Source organism: Vigna umbellata, chromosome 5, assembly GCF_029865625.1.
Source record: "Vigna umbellata cultivar VRB3 chromosome 5, Vumbellata_1.0, whole genome shotgun sequence".
NCBI classification, from domain to species: Eukaryota; Viridiplantae; Streptophyta; class Magnoliopsida; order Fabales; family Fabaceae; genus Vigna; species Vigna umbellata.
Genome location: NC_142169.1, coordinates 67,928,620 through 67,945,119, shown reverse-complemented (window position 1 = coordinate 67,945,119; position 16,500 = coordinate 67,928,620). Strand labels below are relative to the sequence as shown.

Genomic DNA, 16,500 nt, shown 5'->3' with positions numbered 1-16,500 from the left:
TATAACAAATAAATAAATATAAAATAGTAGAATATGATTTAATAAATATGAAAGACTAGAACATGATATACTATTAAAAATACTATCATTGTAAAAAGTTGTTAAGAAAACTAGCACTAAATAATAGTTCTGCAAAAAAAATGTCAATAAATTTAAAAAACATTACAGAAATATATAATAATATTCTAACCTAAACATAATTGAAACTGGTAATATTAAAATATGAATATGAAATATGTTTATTAACAATTAGCATTAATCATTTGCAAAATCCCTTAGACAACGTGTTTCATATTCTTCAATTTTAGTTCCTTTTCCATAGTTTCATATTTCTAGAATTACTTCTCGATATTCTTGAGAAGTTATCATATAATTAATTAGGTCATCTTGAGATTTATCTTACCGTAGACAAACAACGCAGAAAAACTAATTCTTTCAATAGTTTATTCTTAAATAACTGGGAAAAAAAATATTTATATCACTGATATATTTTAATTAAATTTATAATTATTTACAATATCCTCTCAAAATCCTATTTTTATAAAAAACAATAATGATTTACTAAGATAACTTAAGTCAAGTTTAACAAATAATGGACACCAACAAAAGTAATAATATTCATATACACATACATATCCATCAAATTCAATAGTAATTACATTAATACAGAAGGTCAATTGCGATACGGAAATTTGGATAAACGGCATCACATTAAAAATATTACATGTGTTCATGTTGTCAATGGGATAAACATCGTGTTTACGCTGTATAAATTACTTAGTCCTTGTGTCTGACTAAAACAGATTTATCAGAAACGAAATAATATCTCTGAGAAATCAATAGAATACACAAGTAAACATGGGAAATACACATTACGAATAAATCAAACTCTTGAATCAAAATCGTTCCCGAGAAAAAAATTATAAGAACACGGCTCCTAATATATAATTTAGATAATTTATTAAAGAATTGAGAGAATTTTTTATCCTTATAATTTATACAACGAGTGAGTTTAGTTTAATACTTAATTTCTCATTCAAAACCCTCATCTCTTTAATTGTACTTTTCTTTTACTTCTATCATTTTCACTTTTTTCTCAAATATTTTTTCCTCTTTATTATACTTCTAATTCATACATAGGATCAGTTTTACAACAGCAGCTCTGAATTATTTCCTTTAAGGCAGAGAAGCACAAGGATATCTGATCAAACCCAAGATATCAAATCTCAAGCACCAAACCAAGTGAACAATGACAGTCTGGTTGTTGTTATCACTCATTTTATTCTCCCAACAATATATATTAGACAAAATTAAAGACAGATATCATATTATTGGAAGAATAATGGCCAAAATTACAAATATATTAGACTATAATTTTTCATGTTTTTAAAAAAGGTAAGAAAAAATTTAATATTTTTAAGTTAAAAAAATGGGAATTGGATGGGTAAAGCAACTTGCAGAATTTATTTAGTAAATTCAGAGAAGAATCTACTTAAATTATATAAAGTTAAAAACTGGGTCACAAGTGGTTTATAGAAGAGAAAACAAAAAAATTGGAGAGGTTTAAAAAATAGGTTACTAGGTTTGACCGCCTCCTAACCCAACAAGTTTGTAAGAATTAAGAATTGATATTACCGTCAAAATAAAACAGAAGACCACTTATAGAATTAATTAAATTATTAGATTAGGTTTACACAACACAACTAATGCCCTTGTTTTCCCTCCTGTTACACCCTGTCTCTTTCCATAGCTAACCAATAACCAAAACTCACAAAAGTCAACTTTCCCACTTTCTTCCACGAATTAGGGTTCTAAATTTAATTCAATTCCATTACATAAACATGCCATATTCTTTAGATTATATTTCTGTTTAATTTGTCACACTTCATTTGAATGGGAGAAAAATAATATCTAAAAACCAACTTGGAAGTAGCCATGACAATTTGACAAAAATGTTTTTTATAAGATTTTTGGTAACTTTTCCAAGTTGGATATCTATACATATTTTACTATTCGATTTTGCATCTAAAAGTCGTCCCCTCAAAAGCTCCAACGGTGAAACTCCTTTAATTTGAATTGAACCATTACATGTAATAAAACCTTTATTTTCAATGTTTTGCATAAATGTACATCTAAAACCTAAATTCGAAATCCATGTCAAATAATTTTGTTCCAATCTATGATTCTTTGTTTTATCTGTGCAACATTGTTTTCCCATATAATATTATACAATCTCAAGTGTACATAAGAAATAGCACCGTTTTATTTCTCAGCTAACCTATAAGACTATGTGACAGCTATCATAGTTTAAAAAACATTAATTTTTGTTGCCATAAAAAACAGAAAACCTACGTTTAACTGTTAGAATTTGTTGGAGTACAAGACTGCATCTTTCTCCTGCCTCCTTAGATTCCCAATCCAATTATGACATAATAAGACTATATAGTTTCTAAGCAAAATTTTTACACTGTCAAAACATTGCTATGTTCGTTAGACAGATATACCTTGTATAGCAATAACTCTAAAAGCTATAGTAAAAATGTTTTTTAATTAATATATGGTAAAATATTTGTATTTACGTTATATATATATATATATATATCTTCGTGACATTGATAAAAATGTATCCATTAGCTCAAACAATTCTTTCTTCCCCTACAAAACATGAAATTACGATTTTATTTAAAAAAATAATATCTAATTTTTCTTAGATTAATAAATTTTTTTATAGTTTTTCATTTGTGAAGCTTTTTAAAGACAAATTTAATAATGATAATAATGAAAAAACATTATTATTGTCACCGTTATCAATTTAATACATTATTAGTGCCACCATTATATTTTCATGGACGGCAACTTTGGTAGCGACTTGTTTTATAGTGCAATACCATTTAATTTTGGTTTTGTAATGAATCAAGAAGCTGAAGAGGTGTTTGTGGATGAAGCAAGACCCTATTCTGAAGGCAATCTACTGTACTAAAAACATGCATGAATCTGTTCCTTGTTCATTCCCTCTTTGCATCATATTTAAACTAGTACAAACTACCTCGACTTTTTAGCTATATTTAATGTTGAAAGGGTGCTGATTGAAGCAGTAAAATAAGGCATTCTCTTGGTGGTTGTTTATTCCATCACTTCATCTTTTCTTGAAGCTTTCTTCCTTAGAATATTTGGCGATAGACTCTATCCAAAGTTCCTTTATGTTTTGTTCCATTCTTGTATAAATATATTTAAGAATGTGATGAAAGTTGGTGATGATGATGATGATGATGGTTGGTGGCCACCGTGTGTCAATATTTTATTTTTATGTTTTGGGACTTAATCCCATTCTAACCGTTGAAAAATGAATGCAAAAGTCATTGACTAAGTAAAATGTATTAGTTAACCTTAGCCATCTCGAGGCCGCGTTTGGTCTTCCATCGTTTGTTGATTCAGTTTTGTCATCCTATGAAGCCTTTGCTTTCTCATTAAACCATGATTGCTATAGATTGATCTTCTTTGGTTATTGGTCATCATTGCTTCCACCCAAAACTTTCATCATTCCATTTCTGATCCAACACAAGAGAAACATTGAGTAATGGACCAACGGCATAAAGTGATTCTTCTTCAGCTGCTTCTTTTCCAAGTTCTGCTTGTTGCATCGCAGACAGACAGTCGAGATTGTAAGTTCAATTCTACTTTTTTCGCGTTTTGCACTGTCTTTGACATCTCATGAAAAAAGTGAGGAATATTATCTAACTTTTTTGGGGGGCGTTCTTCCATATGCCGAGAAGTGGCTAAACTCTTAAAAGTTTGAAACTTTGCCTCAGTTCTATGCGAAGAGCACATCACAAATTACAGTGGACACAAGACAGAGAAATTAAATATGTAGAAAAAGGCTGTACAATTTTTTTTTCAACCAAACGTGAAATAAGATGGATGGTGAGATGGAGAGCGAGGAAAAAAATTAACTTTAAAACGGTGTTTAAAGAATTTACTGAAGGAATAATATAATTCAAGAAAATACTGATATTGGGTTGTCTTGTCTTCTCTCAATCTGAATGTGATGTGAGAAAAAGATTGTTTGCTTTATGTATTAAAATTAAAAACATTTCGGTGTGATATTCATTTGATTTCTGAAGTAGGAGAAGGATTTGACTACAAAGGTTGCTTTCTATAGTATTCACTTTTCATGGTAAATTGTGGTCTAAAGCATGTGCAATCACTGAGAGAGGAGATAGATTAATGAACACTAGGAATTTATGTAGTTTAGTTCGAAAATTCAATTTCCTTTTGACAATTTTTAATGTAAATGGTATGGCTGTAGATTCTGCACTAAATTCCCTTGCACAATCCTGGAGTAACAAGCCACAAAGTTGGGTGGGTCAAGATCCTTGCAGTGGCTGGGATGGAATTCGTTGCAGCAATACAAGAATTACCCAATTGTTAGTTCTTGGGTTCTTTAGCTTTTCCAAATTGATATATATGAAAGCTTGTATCATACATTCTATTCTTTAAATATAAAATATATCTGAATTGATTGCTATTATTTTCAGGAGAGTTCCAGGCTTGAATATCGGTGGCCAACTGTCTTCGGCAATTGAGTCTTTATCCGAACTAGATACTCTGTGCGTACTTCTTATACAAGTTGAACAGCCATTGAACTGATACCATTATGCCTGTGTTTCTGAACTGGTGGTGATTTGTTGAATAACATTCTTCTAAACTGAACTTATTGTTGGATACTTCACCGTAGTCAAAATTGAAGTATATGAATCCAATACAATTCTTATTTTACTAACTGGTTTTTAGAACTGAATTAGATTCAAAGTTATATTTAAAGTGAAAACGGTATATGTTGTTTCTCTGGAAGCTCACATAATAATATGTTGTTTCTGTTCATGTAGGGATCTTTCTTACAACACGCGTTTGACGGGAACAATTCCAGAAGCAATTGGAAATATGAAAAACCTAAAATCCCTGTAAGTTAGGCAGTTTATTTTCAATCAAATGATTCTTATACAGACCGAAATTTTCCCTTACAAAATTTAGGATGATTTTTTAACTCTCCCTCTTTAACTGTTTTTCAGATCATTGGTTGGTTGTGGTTTCTCTGGTCCGATTCCGGATTCAATAGGGTCTCTAACGCAGCTGACCTTTCTGTAAGGATTTCTTCCATCTTAACAATTGTGCTCATTCCTTTAGGAGAAGGTTTACTTGCATAAAGAAAATATTAAAGTTCATCTTATTATTCGATTGTATCCAAAAATGATGCTTCATATAAAAATATGGAACATGTTATGCTAGGTGTGCAGCCTTGATATAATGTTCAGTTCCTAAAAGTATCTAACTTTGTCTCGAAGTTTAATGTTACTTTAATGGACTAATTCATGGTAAATTATGTGTTGCTTTTCATGCAGAGCATTGAACTCTAACAGGTTCAGTGGAAATATACCACGCTCCCTTGGCAATCTAACAAATATCAATTGGCTTGATCTTGCTGAAAACGAGCTTGAAGGGACTATCCCTGTCTCTGATGACCATGGACGACCAGGCCTTGACCTGCTCCTTAAGGCACAACACTTGTATGTCAATTCTCACTGTTAATTTTCACTTCATATCAACACATAACGTGGTTGGATATTTTCCAGTTCCCTGAATGACCTAACATCATGTTCACTGATTGCAGTCATATGGGGAGCAATAAGCTCTCTGGTACAATACCAGAAAAACTTTTCAACTCCAGTATGATTCTGGAACACGTGTAAGCTTCATTACATCTTGTACAATTTCTACTTTTACAACTATATAATGGAGAGTTAAGATGACTTAAGTGAATTTTCCTAAGAGGACTTAGAGTCTATTTAATTTAGATTTTTATATAACTAATTTTGGATCGTGGTTTAGACAATCATTCAAATTAATTTCAGGCACCTATTATATATTATAATGTGTCATGAAATATTGTCTATGGTTATAAACCAACTGGACTCTTAATCACCCCTTGTACTCTTTTTGCCAGGCTTTTTGACCACAATCAACTAGAGGGCAGTGTTCCTAGTTCCATTAGTTCTGTGGGGACATTGGAAGTTCTGTAAGTATATTTTAGACCGTGTCCAATGGCTACGTTCACAAAACTATGCTATCTATGACTTTCTCTTTGACTTCTTTTATTTATATTTAATATTTTCTTTGGATCGCAGGCGCTTAGACAAGAATGGATTAACAGGGGGCGTGCCGGCAAACTTAAACAGACTCGGAAAACTAAGCGAAATGTAAGAAAATTAAAGAAACATGCACTATTTAACTTCATGTTTATATGCAAAAATGTCTAAGTTTTCCTAAAGAATAAACTTTGCTAAGGCGTGGCATGGACTTTATTTTTGCAGCTATTTATCTCACAATAAGCTAAATGGAAGTCTGCCTGATTTTACTGGAATGAATAGTCTCACATACGTGTAAGTACAAAATAGTGACACTTTTATTCAATTTATTTCAACAAAAGTTTAACTCAGTTTGTAAACTTTAATCATGTTGACAAAAAATATTTTCTCTGCACTCAAATTATACAACAGCATTCTACACTTGAGCATATGATTCATACATGATATAATGATTTTTTACTTTGCGTCTTTTATGGAAAACTATCTGCAGGGACATGAGCGACAATGCTTTCAATGCCTCTAATGTACCTTCATGGGTTTCAAGTCTGCCAGAACTGACAACAGTGTATGTTGTTCATTGTTGCTTCCCACATTACGTGTTTCTGATTCTTTCCAATGACATTACTTCTTGAATAAGATGCTCTGTGAAAAAAAAAATAGAAACAGGATTTCATTTTAGCCGTGAAGAAAACGAATGACATGTTCCTAAAAAGTTATGCTTGTGCAAATAATGATTATGATTATTGAAATATGTAACAGGATACTTGGGCAGAACCAGCTCGGTGGCATGCTAAATCTCAGTAGCTATAGCAAAAGTCTGCAACTCATAAATTTGGAGAGTAATGACATAACAGAGATTGAACCGCGAAACAATCTACCAAGTTTTGAAATAAGGCAAGCCTCATGATATCCTTTTTTCTCTATAAAAAAATGTTCAGTCATTTGCATGGATTCAAAACTGAGGCGGTTGTTTTATGCTTTTGCAGACTAGCTAACAACCCAGTTTGTCGTGAAAGTGGATCTTCTGAGAATAGTTACTGCAAAGAAGCAGTACGAAATCCCTCGTCTTATTCAACACCACCAAATAATTGTTCTCTTCCACCTTGCAGTTCTGATCAGATTGCCAGCCCAAATTGTATATGTGCATATCCCTATACTGGACTTCTTATATCGAGAGCTCTTAGTTTCTCAAACTTCAGTGACGCAAGTTACTATAGGGAGCTTGAGCAGTCTCTGATGGATACTTTCCGAAACCAAAGCATTCCAGTGGATTCAGTTGCTCTTAGTAACCCCATGATAAATTCTACTTCTGATAACTTTGAATTGACTCTTCAATGCTTCCCCTCGCAAAGCGATCGTTTCAATTCAACTGGAGTTTTAACCATTGCTTTTCTGCTTAGTAACCAAATTTATAAGCCCCCAGAGTTCTTCTCCCCATACGTCTTCAAGGGTGCTAATTATGATTACACAGGAGGTGAGATGAACTAGAAATACTGAACGCCTTGTCAGTCCTATTTTACGGTGCCCTTTCTCCCTCTAACTCTCATTCTTTACGTCAATTAGGAGAACCAAATGGATCAAAGTCATCACATACCGGGGTTATTGTTGGTGCTGTAGTTGCTGTTGTGGTCTTTATTGTACTGGCATCCCTTGCAGGGATGTATGCCATTCGCCAGAAAAGAAGAGCAGAAAGATCTGCAGGGTTGAACCCTTTTGGTAAGCGTGATTGCTGCAGCCTTGACTGAATTTTGTTCCTTGCAAGGACTTCACAAGTAGTCTTTTATTTATTCGTTGTCATCATAAATGCAGCTAATTGGGATCAGAATAAGAATAGTGGCACTGCTCCTCAGTTGAAAGGAGGACGATGGTTTTCTTTTGATGACCTAAGGAAGTACACCAACAACTTCTCAGAAACCAATACTATTGGATCTGGAGGCTATGGACAGGTTTTTTCTAATGGCATCTAGTGACTTTCCTTTTTTTATTTATTTAAAAACATCTTATTGGACATATTTTCACTCTAGGTGTCGGAAATAACCAAGTATTTTCCCAAATAGTTATCTTCTTGTTTACTTATCTGCAAGATCTAATTAGTCCTCTTTCTCAAGGTTTACCAAGGAACACTTCCCTCTGGGGAGTTGGTTGCTATCAAACGGGCTGCAAAAGAATCTATGCAGGGTGCTGTTGAGTTTAAAACCGAGATTGAACTTCTATCAAGGGTCCATCACAAGAATCTCGTTAGTCTTGTGGGTTTCTGTTTTGAGAAGGGTGAACAAATGCTGGTGTATGAGTACATTCCCAATGGCACTTTAATGGATAGTCTCTCAGGTACTTTCAATTCCTTCACCACTTCGGATATTCCGTGCTGTATGACACTCAAATGTATGATGGGGATGACGTGACTACAAATTTTCATCTGTTAATTTATATTTCATTTCTTGACTATTAACAGTAGACTACTCATTTGCCCATTTCATTATGAATCACCACAGTTGGTCTTTGTGCCAACAGTTTAGCATTCGGTGGTCAATTTTAAGCCTCGTCTAACCAGTTTCAATTACCAGATCAGAAAGAAATCATTCATAATAAACTGGACCTGTTAAGATCCTGATTTTAATTCAAACTTAGAGATAAATAACAGTGAACTTAATCCAATTTGAAGACTAGAAATCAGTGTCACGGAGACTGATAAGAATTTACTGCGTTACCTTCTGCTGAACTGCAACTATTTACAACCTAAGGATTTGGGCTTTTGTTACACGAATATACTGTTATAACAACCAATTAAAAAATTCAATTAAGCCAAAGTCCATCAAGTTGCCTGTTTCATTACTTAACTAATTTTCTTCATTTGACTTTACCAATACAGGAAAGTCTGGGATCTGGATGGATTGGATAAGGAGACTTAAAGTAGCATTAGGTGCAGCCAGGGGTCTAGCTTATCTTCATGAACTTGCTAACCCACCAATCATACACAGGGACATCAAATCTGGCAATATCTTACTTGATCATCACCTCAATGCAAAAGTTGCTGATTTTGGTCTCTCCAAACTTCTTGTTGATAGTGAAAGGGGCCATGTCACTACTCAAGTCAAAGGGACAATGGTTTGTATAGAATGCTTTCACTCCTACTTTATGAAGCTGCACACATCTTAGTTTAGAATAGATAATAAATTTATAAGTTGCGAAACTTTTAATAGTTTGAATGCTTCTCCAAAAGAAGTGAGGGTTGTTTCCACTTTTATATTTTATTTTGGCCATGTCTTTTAGTTGATGTTGGATGTCCAATAACCACCTTTAAAATTTCAGTCATAAAATCAGCCTTTGCTTCACAGTCTAAACAATTTCTCACAGGGAAATAAAGTAAACAAGTTTTTGAGATGATGTCAGGAAAAGCTTAGGCACAAGACAATTATTACACCTTCACCTCTCTTGTGTTTTCAGGTTGATGATGACTTTTTCTAAAGTGTGATTGGCATAATGCTTAGAAAATAAGCAAACTTGACACCTTTTAGAGAATGTATCATTTCAATAAAGTAGAAATCGAATCAATAATTTGCGGGGAGTTAGCTTTAAACTTAAAATTTATCAGAGGTATATCTGATGCAAGCTTATTTCCTTGTTATTCTCCCAGGGATACTTGGATCCTGAATATTACATGACCCAGCAGTTGACAGAAAAGAGTGATGTATATAGCTATGGAGTGCTAATGCTGGAACTAGCAACAGCAAGAAGGCCAATAGAGCAAGGAAAGTATATTGTAAGAGAAGTAATGAGGGTAATGGACACTTCAAAAGATTTATACAACCTTCATTCCATTCTAGATCCAACCATAATGAAAACAAAACCAAAAGGTTTAGAAAAGTTTGTAACGTTGGCAATGAGGTGTGTCAAAGAATATGCAGCTGAGAGGCCTACAATGGCTGAGGTTGTAAAAGAGATTGAGAGCATAATCGAGCTTGTTGGATTGAACCCGAATTCTGAATCAGCTACAACATCAGAAACTTACGAGGAAGCAGGTGGAGGAAATGCCCAACATCCTTACAGGGAAGAAGATTTTAGCTATAGTGGAATGTTTCCATCAACAAGGGTAGAACCTCAATAGGCTTCGGTATATTTTTCTTTTGTAATTTTTTCCTCTCTCCAGATCCATTGCCTGAGATCTGCTGGTGCCAATTTTGGATTCGAATCCTTATATAGCAGGTGCTTTACAAAAACTTGCTTTGTAGAGAATGAAGGTTCAAGTTGAATTTTTAAATTGATTCTTGGAAGCTTGTATTTATATCTTTGTTCTTGTCATGTAACATAGTTTGTGAATTGTGAATTGCAGTAATATTTGAATGAATGTAAGTATTGAAGTATGATATTCAACAACAGCACACATCTGTTTTTCTTTCCTTTTTTCAGCAATTTCATTACTGTGAACAAAACTCAAATTGATGCAGGAAGAACTCACCTTGTTTAAAAACAAGTTCATTTCAGTACCTCGTGATTTAATCTTCTCTCTCAAAATTTCTTTCATTTTTCATGTTTCAAATGGTGTAATATTTAAGTCATTAATTTGGTCGGAAAAAAATTGCTTACAGAAACAGTAATTTATTAACCAAACCATTACATTACCTTATCTATTTAATGTGAAATTGTCTAGCTTCTTTCAAGTAAAAGTGGCTTAAATAATTTAATCAAAAATCAATTGGGGCAATTAATACGTACTAGAATCTTACTAATAATTTGAATGAAAGTGTTAAGTTAATTAAATATTAAATAAAATATAATTAATAAATGTGTTTACAGATGGAAAAAAAATAAATCGATTTGACTACTTGAGAAATATTAGAATCAGAATCACATCAATCGTGAGAGACTGAAAGTATAATCTAATCGTAAAATAAAAATAATGAATAACTTATTATACACACACTTAATATTAATTTTTGTGCTTAACATTCAAAACTACTCAATATCGGAAAGTATTTGATTAATTTTTTTTAATTGAATATACATACAAAATATTTTATTTATAATAAAAATAATAAAGATTAAGACCAAAATATAAATAATAATAATAAATTAACTAAAGATAATATATTTAATAATGATATTATTAAATTTTAAACCTAATTTAATATCATAAAATTGATTTATAAATTAAATTTGTATTTATTTATAATTTTATTTTTAGTCAAGTGAAATTTTTAACATACCTCTTATATTAAAATATATGCAATTTGTACGTGGAATCAAATATTAATGAACACTCTTTGTATCAAAATATATACTGTATGTGAAATCAAATATTAATGAGTGACCAAAAAGTAAATAAAAAAATATGTCTAATAAATAATAAATTTTGATAGATATAATATTTAATTATATATAATGATTAAATATCATGTTAAATAATGTAATATAAGTTATATGTAAAATTAATCTCTTTTATATTAAATATACATCTATAATATTTTATTTATAATAAAAAAATATGAAATAAATCTTAAATACAAATTAGAAGAAGATAATATATATGAAAAATTCTTTTTTAACAACTATTTTAGAATCGGTGTTACGCTCTTGATTAATCTGTTTTAAATATATAGATCAATAAAATAATAATAAGTAATCTATTGTTAAGAAATTATTAAAAAAAATTGTTAAGATAACCATATATATATATATATATATATATATATATATATAAAAGAAAAAGAAACTACGAAGGTAAATGCTTTTTATGTTTCACGGTTTGAAGTTGAGATTATCTATGATGTAAAGTGCATTTGAGACGCAAAGTGAAAGGAAAACATTGGAGTCACACCACAAGATGACTGAGAATGAACCAAAAACGCATCACCCTTCTCCTTCTCCTCCTTCTTCAGGTGGGATTCCCACTTCTAGCGATGATGGTCCAAAAAAGTTTTCGGGGCTGAAGAGCCATATCAACCCACCAGAGAAAGAGATTCCAGATGCTGCCACTCTGAGGGATCAATGGAGGTATGCCATCAGGCAGTACAGTAAATGGTACTCTCACGCTTGGGGCACTGCCATTCTTGCTGGCACTGCCTTCTTTGCCCTTGGCTGGATCATCAAGGGAGAAAATCCCATACCCTCTTTCAACACCAACAACCCCTCCTCCTCTCAGAACGACAAAGACAACAATACTTCCCCATGACGTCCCTTACCTGCTTTTCAGGTCACTTCTCGACTTCCGTAAATTTTCTGTTTCAAGCTCTCATTTTATTTTTCATTCTTCTTCGTGTGCTTTTTTAGGACCCCTTTAATTTTATTTTTTAATTGATATTTTGGATGTTGGGAATTGTCGATAGAAGCTGAATTGGGAGAGTGGGAAAATTATTACAGTTTCTCTTTTAATCTGCTTCCATGGTTCAATTACGAGGGTTTTTGGTTGAATTAGCTCTACTGGTGTGATGTTAGGGCTAGTGAATTTGTGTAATACTTTGATGGCACTAAAGTGTTGATTTTCCCCTATTGTCGGTAGAAAGTGAATTCGGAGTCATGTCCGCCAATGCTTCTGATTTAAAGTGTCACTAGTCGTGGTTTTTTGTTGTGGTCTATGGAGATAAAGGTTGTAACTGATGTTAAAAACTCAAATCCAGTTATTCAAGAAAGCTTTTTGTTTATGACACTGTATTGATTGATGAACTATTGCACCTTAGCTCTCATGGGTGTAATACTGTTGCAAACATGTCCCTCGAAGAGTATCCTGCGGTTTCTAGCTTTATCCATCAATCACCATAACATATAACATTGTCGCTTAATTAAAGATGGCTTTGGAAGATTTCATTCTTTAGCCATGCTTGGTTAGACTTAAATTTAGCTAGTGAGAAATGATTGTGTATAAGGCAATAAAAAAGCCTAAAACACTTCTCTTCGCCCTTTTGGTGCATTAATGAAATGACTGTGTTGTACGCTATTTTGCTATCTCCTTTAGAAACTTTCTCTACTTTGTGTTTTGTGTGTTACATGGATTGAGTTTTGTGTTTTGCTCCTCTGATGTTTCCGGGGTCTTTTGAAATGCAAATTTTTCATCATATTCTGACACTTTTAATGTACAATATCACATAATTTGCAGACTGTAGTCAATTTTGTTTCCTGTTATTCTTGGGCTGATTGAACTTGGCGGCATATTGTTTGCTGCATATATATTCTGGCTGGAATTGAGCTCAATTATTAATATTTCATAAATATTTTCATACTTTTAGTACAACTGTTTATCCCTCTGATGAAATCTGTATGAACTGTTACGTGTATCCTTGGAGCAAGTTTTTGGTACTTCTATACGTACTCCCTTTGTAGTATTATTATTCTTAATTGGCCACTTTTTTTTTTTTTTATTTCTACGCATACAATTAAAATAGGATTACATGTTAGGAGTGTTAAAAGATTTGCCCTTGTTTAACAGGTACGTTATAGAATAGAATGGAATAATGAACAGGAGAAATTGATAGACCATTGTTCTTCCTGTCTTACTGGATTATGACAGTCTTCACCTCACTAGGCGTGTCCCATTTTAACCAAATGTTCGAATTGAAAACAGTTGTTCAATTAGAAGCCTGAAATACAGTGAATAAGAATTCAGATTGATGAATCGATAATGCAGGGAAATTTTGGGTTTTCGCTTCCTTGCTTTCATGTTCATTAGATTAACTGCTCTTTGCATTCATAAAACAAATTTGTCGACATCTTCCCAATATCACATCCTTCATTTGTTCATGAAAACATCCAACTGCAGGCACCAATCACTGGAATCAAGCCACGCAAGAACCGCATTTAGTTAGCAATACCCTGACACCTTGCTTCCAATGGTCTAATAAGGAAGTTTGATGTTTATAATCACGTCTCTTATTTTGCTTCTCTTAAAGTAGTTTTTGCCCGTTTTGATATGGATGTAAGGCAAAAGATTATGTATATTGAAATGCTTTAGGCATGTAATTAATGTGAGGAAAAAGATTGTGCATATTCAATGCTTCATCCCGATTTGAAATTTACGGGTGATTATGGTCTGATTACTGCGAGGTTTTTGGAGGAGAGATTTGACGTTTAAGAGTTTTGTACAAATTTATATATAAGAAATTAGAATATTATTTTCAACCTAAAATCTTAAAGAAATAGGTTTATGGATTCTTATGCTTATTATATGTTGTTCAATTCGGAATACATTTGGATTCAGGATTAGGTAATCCAGTAATGCATTTTTTGTTTTGTACTACTCTAGAGTACAAAAATTGAGAGGGTGTCAACTTGAAATTATGGAGGTGCAGGAAGAAATGGCCTTCTTGCAAGCCTTGTAACCTGAAAAATCCGGTTCAACTTTAAGTTTTGAAGAAACAATGTGCAAATCACATTACTTGAAAATCATTTCCATCGTTGCTGCTACTGCGGGGGAAAAAAAAAAGAGGAAGAGAAAAACTTGTTTCAAAAGCTCTTTTAGAAACACATTTCATGTAGGAGTGTTACGAAAACTTGTTCTATATATGTTTCGAAAAATTTGTTTCAGAAATTTTATTCTCGAATGTATTTCAAGCGTTTCGAAAATCTCATTTTAGAAATCATATTTAAAAAATTTCAGAAAATTTGTTCCGAAAAATTTTCGGATGTCATTTTTCAGGGGGTGCGTGAAGAAATTGGGGGTGTAGCAAATAAAATCCCTTGAAAATTCAGAATTTAACTTCGAAAAAATGTCAAGATAAATTTGGAAAGCTGAATCTGCAGTCATAGATAAGATAATACCTTAATGAATCAACAACCAAAATAGGCATAAAGGAAAATATAAGTGCATGTTTCCTTAACATTTGACACTCAATGAACAGATTTCTCTACTTAGCAAAGTAGAAAGTTGAGATTGCAATTTTCTCTGGACAACCATTTTTAAGGCTGGACTCTACATAGGTTTAAAGTAAAAATACAGAGGCTTTTGCTGCATGGTCAAGTAGAACAGCATCCATTCTGCTTCTCATCTGATACATAATAATAACGAGACCCAACATTTATGGTCTGTCCTTTTGGTAATGCTGCTGGATCATCGCCGATTTCAAGGGCTTTCGTGCTTACAACATGGTAGATCTGTGTGAGCAGTTCTGTGAAGGCATTTTCAACGTTCGTGGAGTCGAGGGCAGAGGTTTCCATGAAAAAAGTTCTTTCCCGTGCTGCAAAAGTTCTAGCATCTTCGGCGGAAACGGCTCGCAGATGGTTCAAGTCTGCTTTGTTCCCAACAACCATAACAACAATTTTGTTATCCGTGTGATCTCTGAGCTCCTTGAACCATCTCTCCACATTCTCAAATGTAGCATGCCTGGTAACATCATATACTAACAGTGCACCAACAGCTCCTCGATAATATGCACTTGTGATCGATCGGTACCTGAGTAAAGAAAAATTAAATAAAGTTGCCTTACTTTAAAATTTCATCAGCAATGTCTAACTGTTCATCATGTTGCTATACATTTTCGCAACCCAATACAAATTTTTACAATGGAAAAAATCTTCAATGCAAGAACTTCATAAGTCATTTAGATATAAGAAGCTAATTTAGAGCCCAATGATAACACCGTAACAGAGATATAATAATCCCTTCGCAAACCCCAGGATGTAAAAGAGAAGTTCATAAAAGTATTCACCTTTCCTGGCCAGCAGTGTCCCAAATCTGAGCTTTGAGAACCTTATCATCCACCCTAATGCTTCTGGTTGCAAACTCAACCCCAATCGTAGACTTTGATAGAACGCAGAATTCATTCTTGGTGAACCTCGACAAAATGTTGGATTTTCCAACGCCAGAGTCCCCAATCAGAACAATCTTGAATAGGTAATCGTAATCCTCATCGGCTCTATACGTCCCCATTAGCACTACACGCAAACCCTTTTTTCTCTTTGGGGTTTGCTGCAGACTAAATCAAGGGAAAATAAACTGATTTTGGTACGCCCCTTCTATCAGATATTCAAATGGGTTGCGGCGAATCTATATTTATTATCAAAGAAAGATACTTTGTTTTAAAATCCAGATTTGCAACAACTATTGGTAACAAGATCATTGTTGCGAAGCTGGAAATGTGGGTTTCTTTCTTGGCAGATTGTTTAAAGGGAATGATGACAGTCTGGTTAACTGTAAAATGACAAACACAATTAACTCCATTTTTCCAACTGTTTTTTTTTAATCCTAGTTGCTACACTGTCATTCTTATATTAATTTCTTTTTATCTGTAGACCGTTTTGTTTAAATAGTATTTTTCTCTATTTTGATGACTAATTTGCTGTCAAACTTTTAATGGAAAAAAAGTGTCTTTTTATCATCTTCAATGACAGAGTTATATAAGTGCATGAATATGATTAGTTAATTGTTTTA

General features: G+C 33.0%; 3 protein-coding genes across 4 annotated transcripts; 2 read left to right on the top strand and 1 right to left on the bottom strand.

Annotated features, from left to right (window-relative positions):
- Positions 1-3,163: 3,163 nt before the first annotated feature.
- Positions 3,164-10,522, top strand: LOC124833222 (leucine-rich repeat receptor protein kinase HPCA1-like). Its single transcript, XM_047307643.2, has 18 exons — positions 3,164-3,662; positions 4,307-4,424; positions 4,536-4,607; positions 4,887-4,961; positions 5,070-5,141; positions 5,400-5,564; positions 5,669-5,743; positions 6,002-6,073; positions 6,183-6,254; positions 6,369-6,437; positions 6,634-6,708; positions 6,903-7,037; positions 7,130-7,617; positions 7,707-7,859; positions 7,953-8,089; positions 8,252-8,471; positions 9,013-9,248; positions 9,778-10,522. The coding sequence occupies exons 1-18, from the start codon at positions 3,578-3,580 to the stop codon at positions 10,246-10,248; spliced, it is 2,790 nt and encodes a 929-aa protein (XP_047163599.1). The 5' UTR covers positions 3,164-3,577; the 3' UTR covers positions 10,249-10,522.
- Positions 10,523-11,881: 1,359 nt separating this feature from the next.
- Positions 11,882-14,118, top strand: LOC148198837 (uncharacterized). 2 transcript variants are annotated; one of them, XM_088115311.1, is made up of 2 exons: positions 11,882-12,333; positions 13,564-13,782. In XM_088115311.1, the coding sequence occupies exon 1, from the start codon at positions 11,965-11,967 to the stop codon at positions 12,310-12,312; it is 348 nt and encodes a 115-aa protein (XP_087971437.1). In that variant the 5' UTR covers positions 11,882-11,964; the 3' UTR covers positions 12,313-12,333; positions 13,564-13,782. The 2 variants fall into 2 exon arrangements, with proteins under 2 accessions (XP_087971437.1, XP_087971436.1); XM_088115310.1 differs by lacking the exon at positions 13,564-13,782 and adding an exon at positions 13,894-14,118 and having other exon boundaries at positions 11,887-12,333.
- A 750-nt stretch (positions 14,119-14,868) lies between these two features.
- Positions 14,869-16,237, bottom strand: LOC124833178 (ras-related protein RABA1f-like). Its single transcript, XM_047307582.2, has 2 exons — positions 15,779-16,237; positions 14,869-15,522 (listed from the first exon to the last, which is right to left on the bottom strand). The coding sequence occupies exons 1-2, from the start codon at positions 15,997-15,999 to the stop codon at positions 15,087-15,089; spliced, it is 657 nt and encodes a 218-aa protein (XP_047163538.1). The 5' UTR covers positions 16,000-16,237; the 3' UTR covers positions 14,869-15,086.
- Positions 16,238-16,500: the final 263 nt, after the last annotated feature.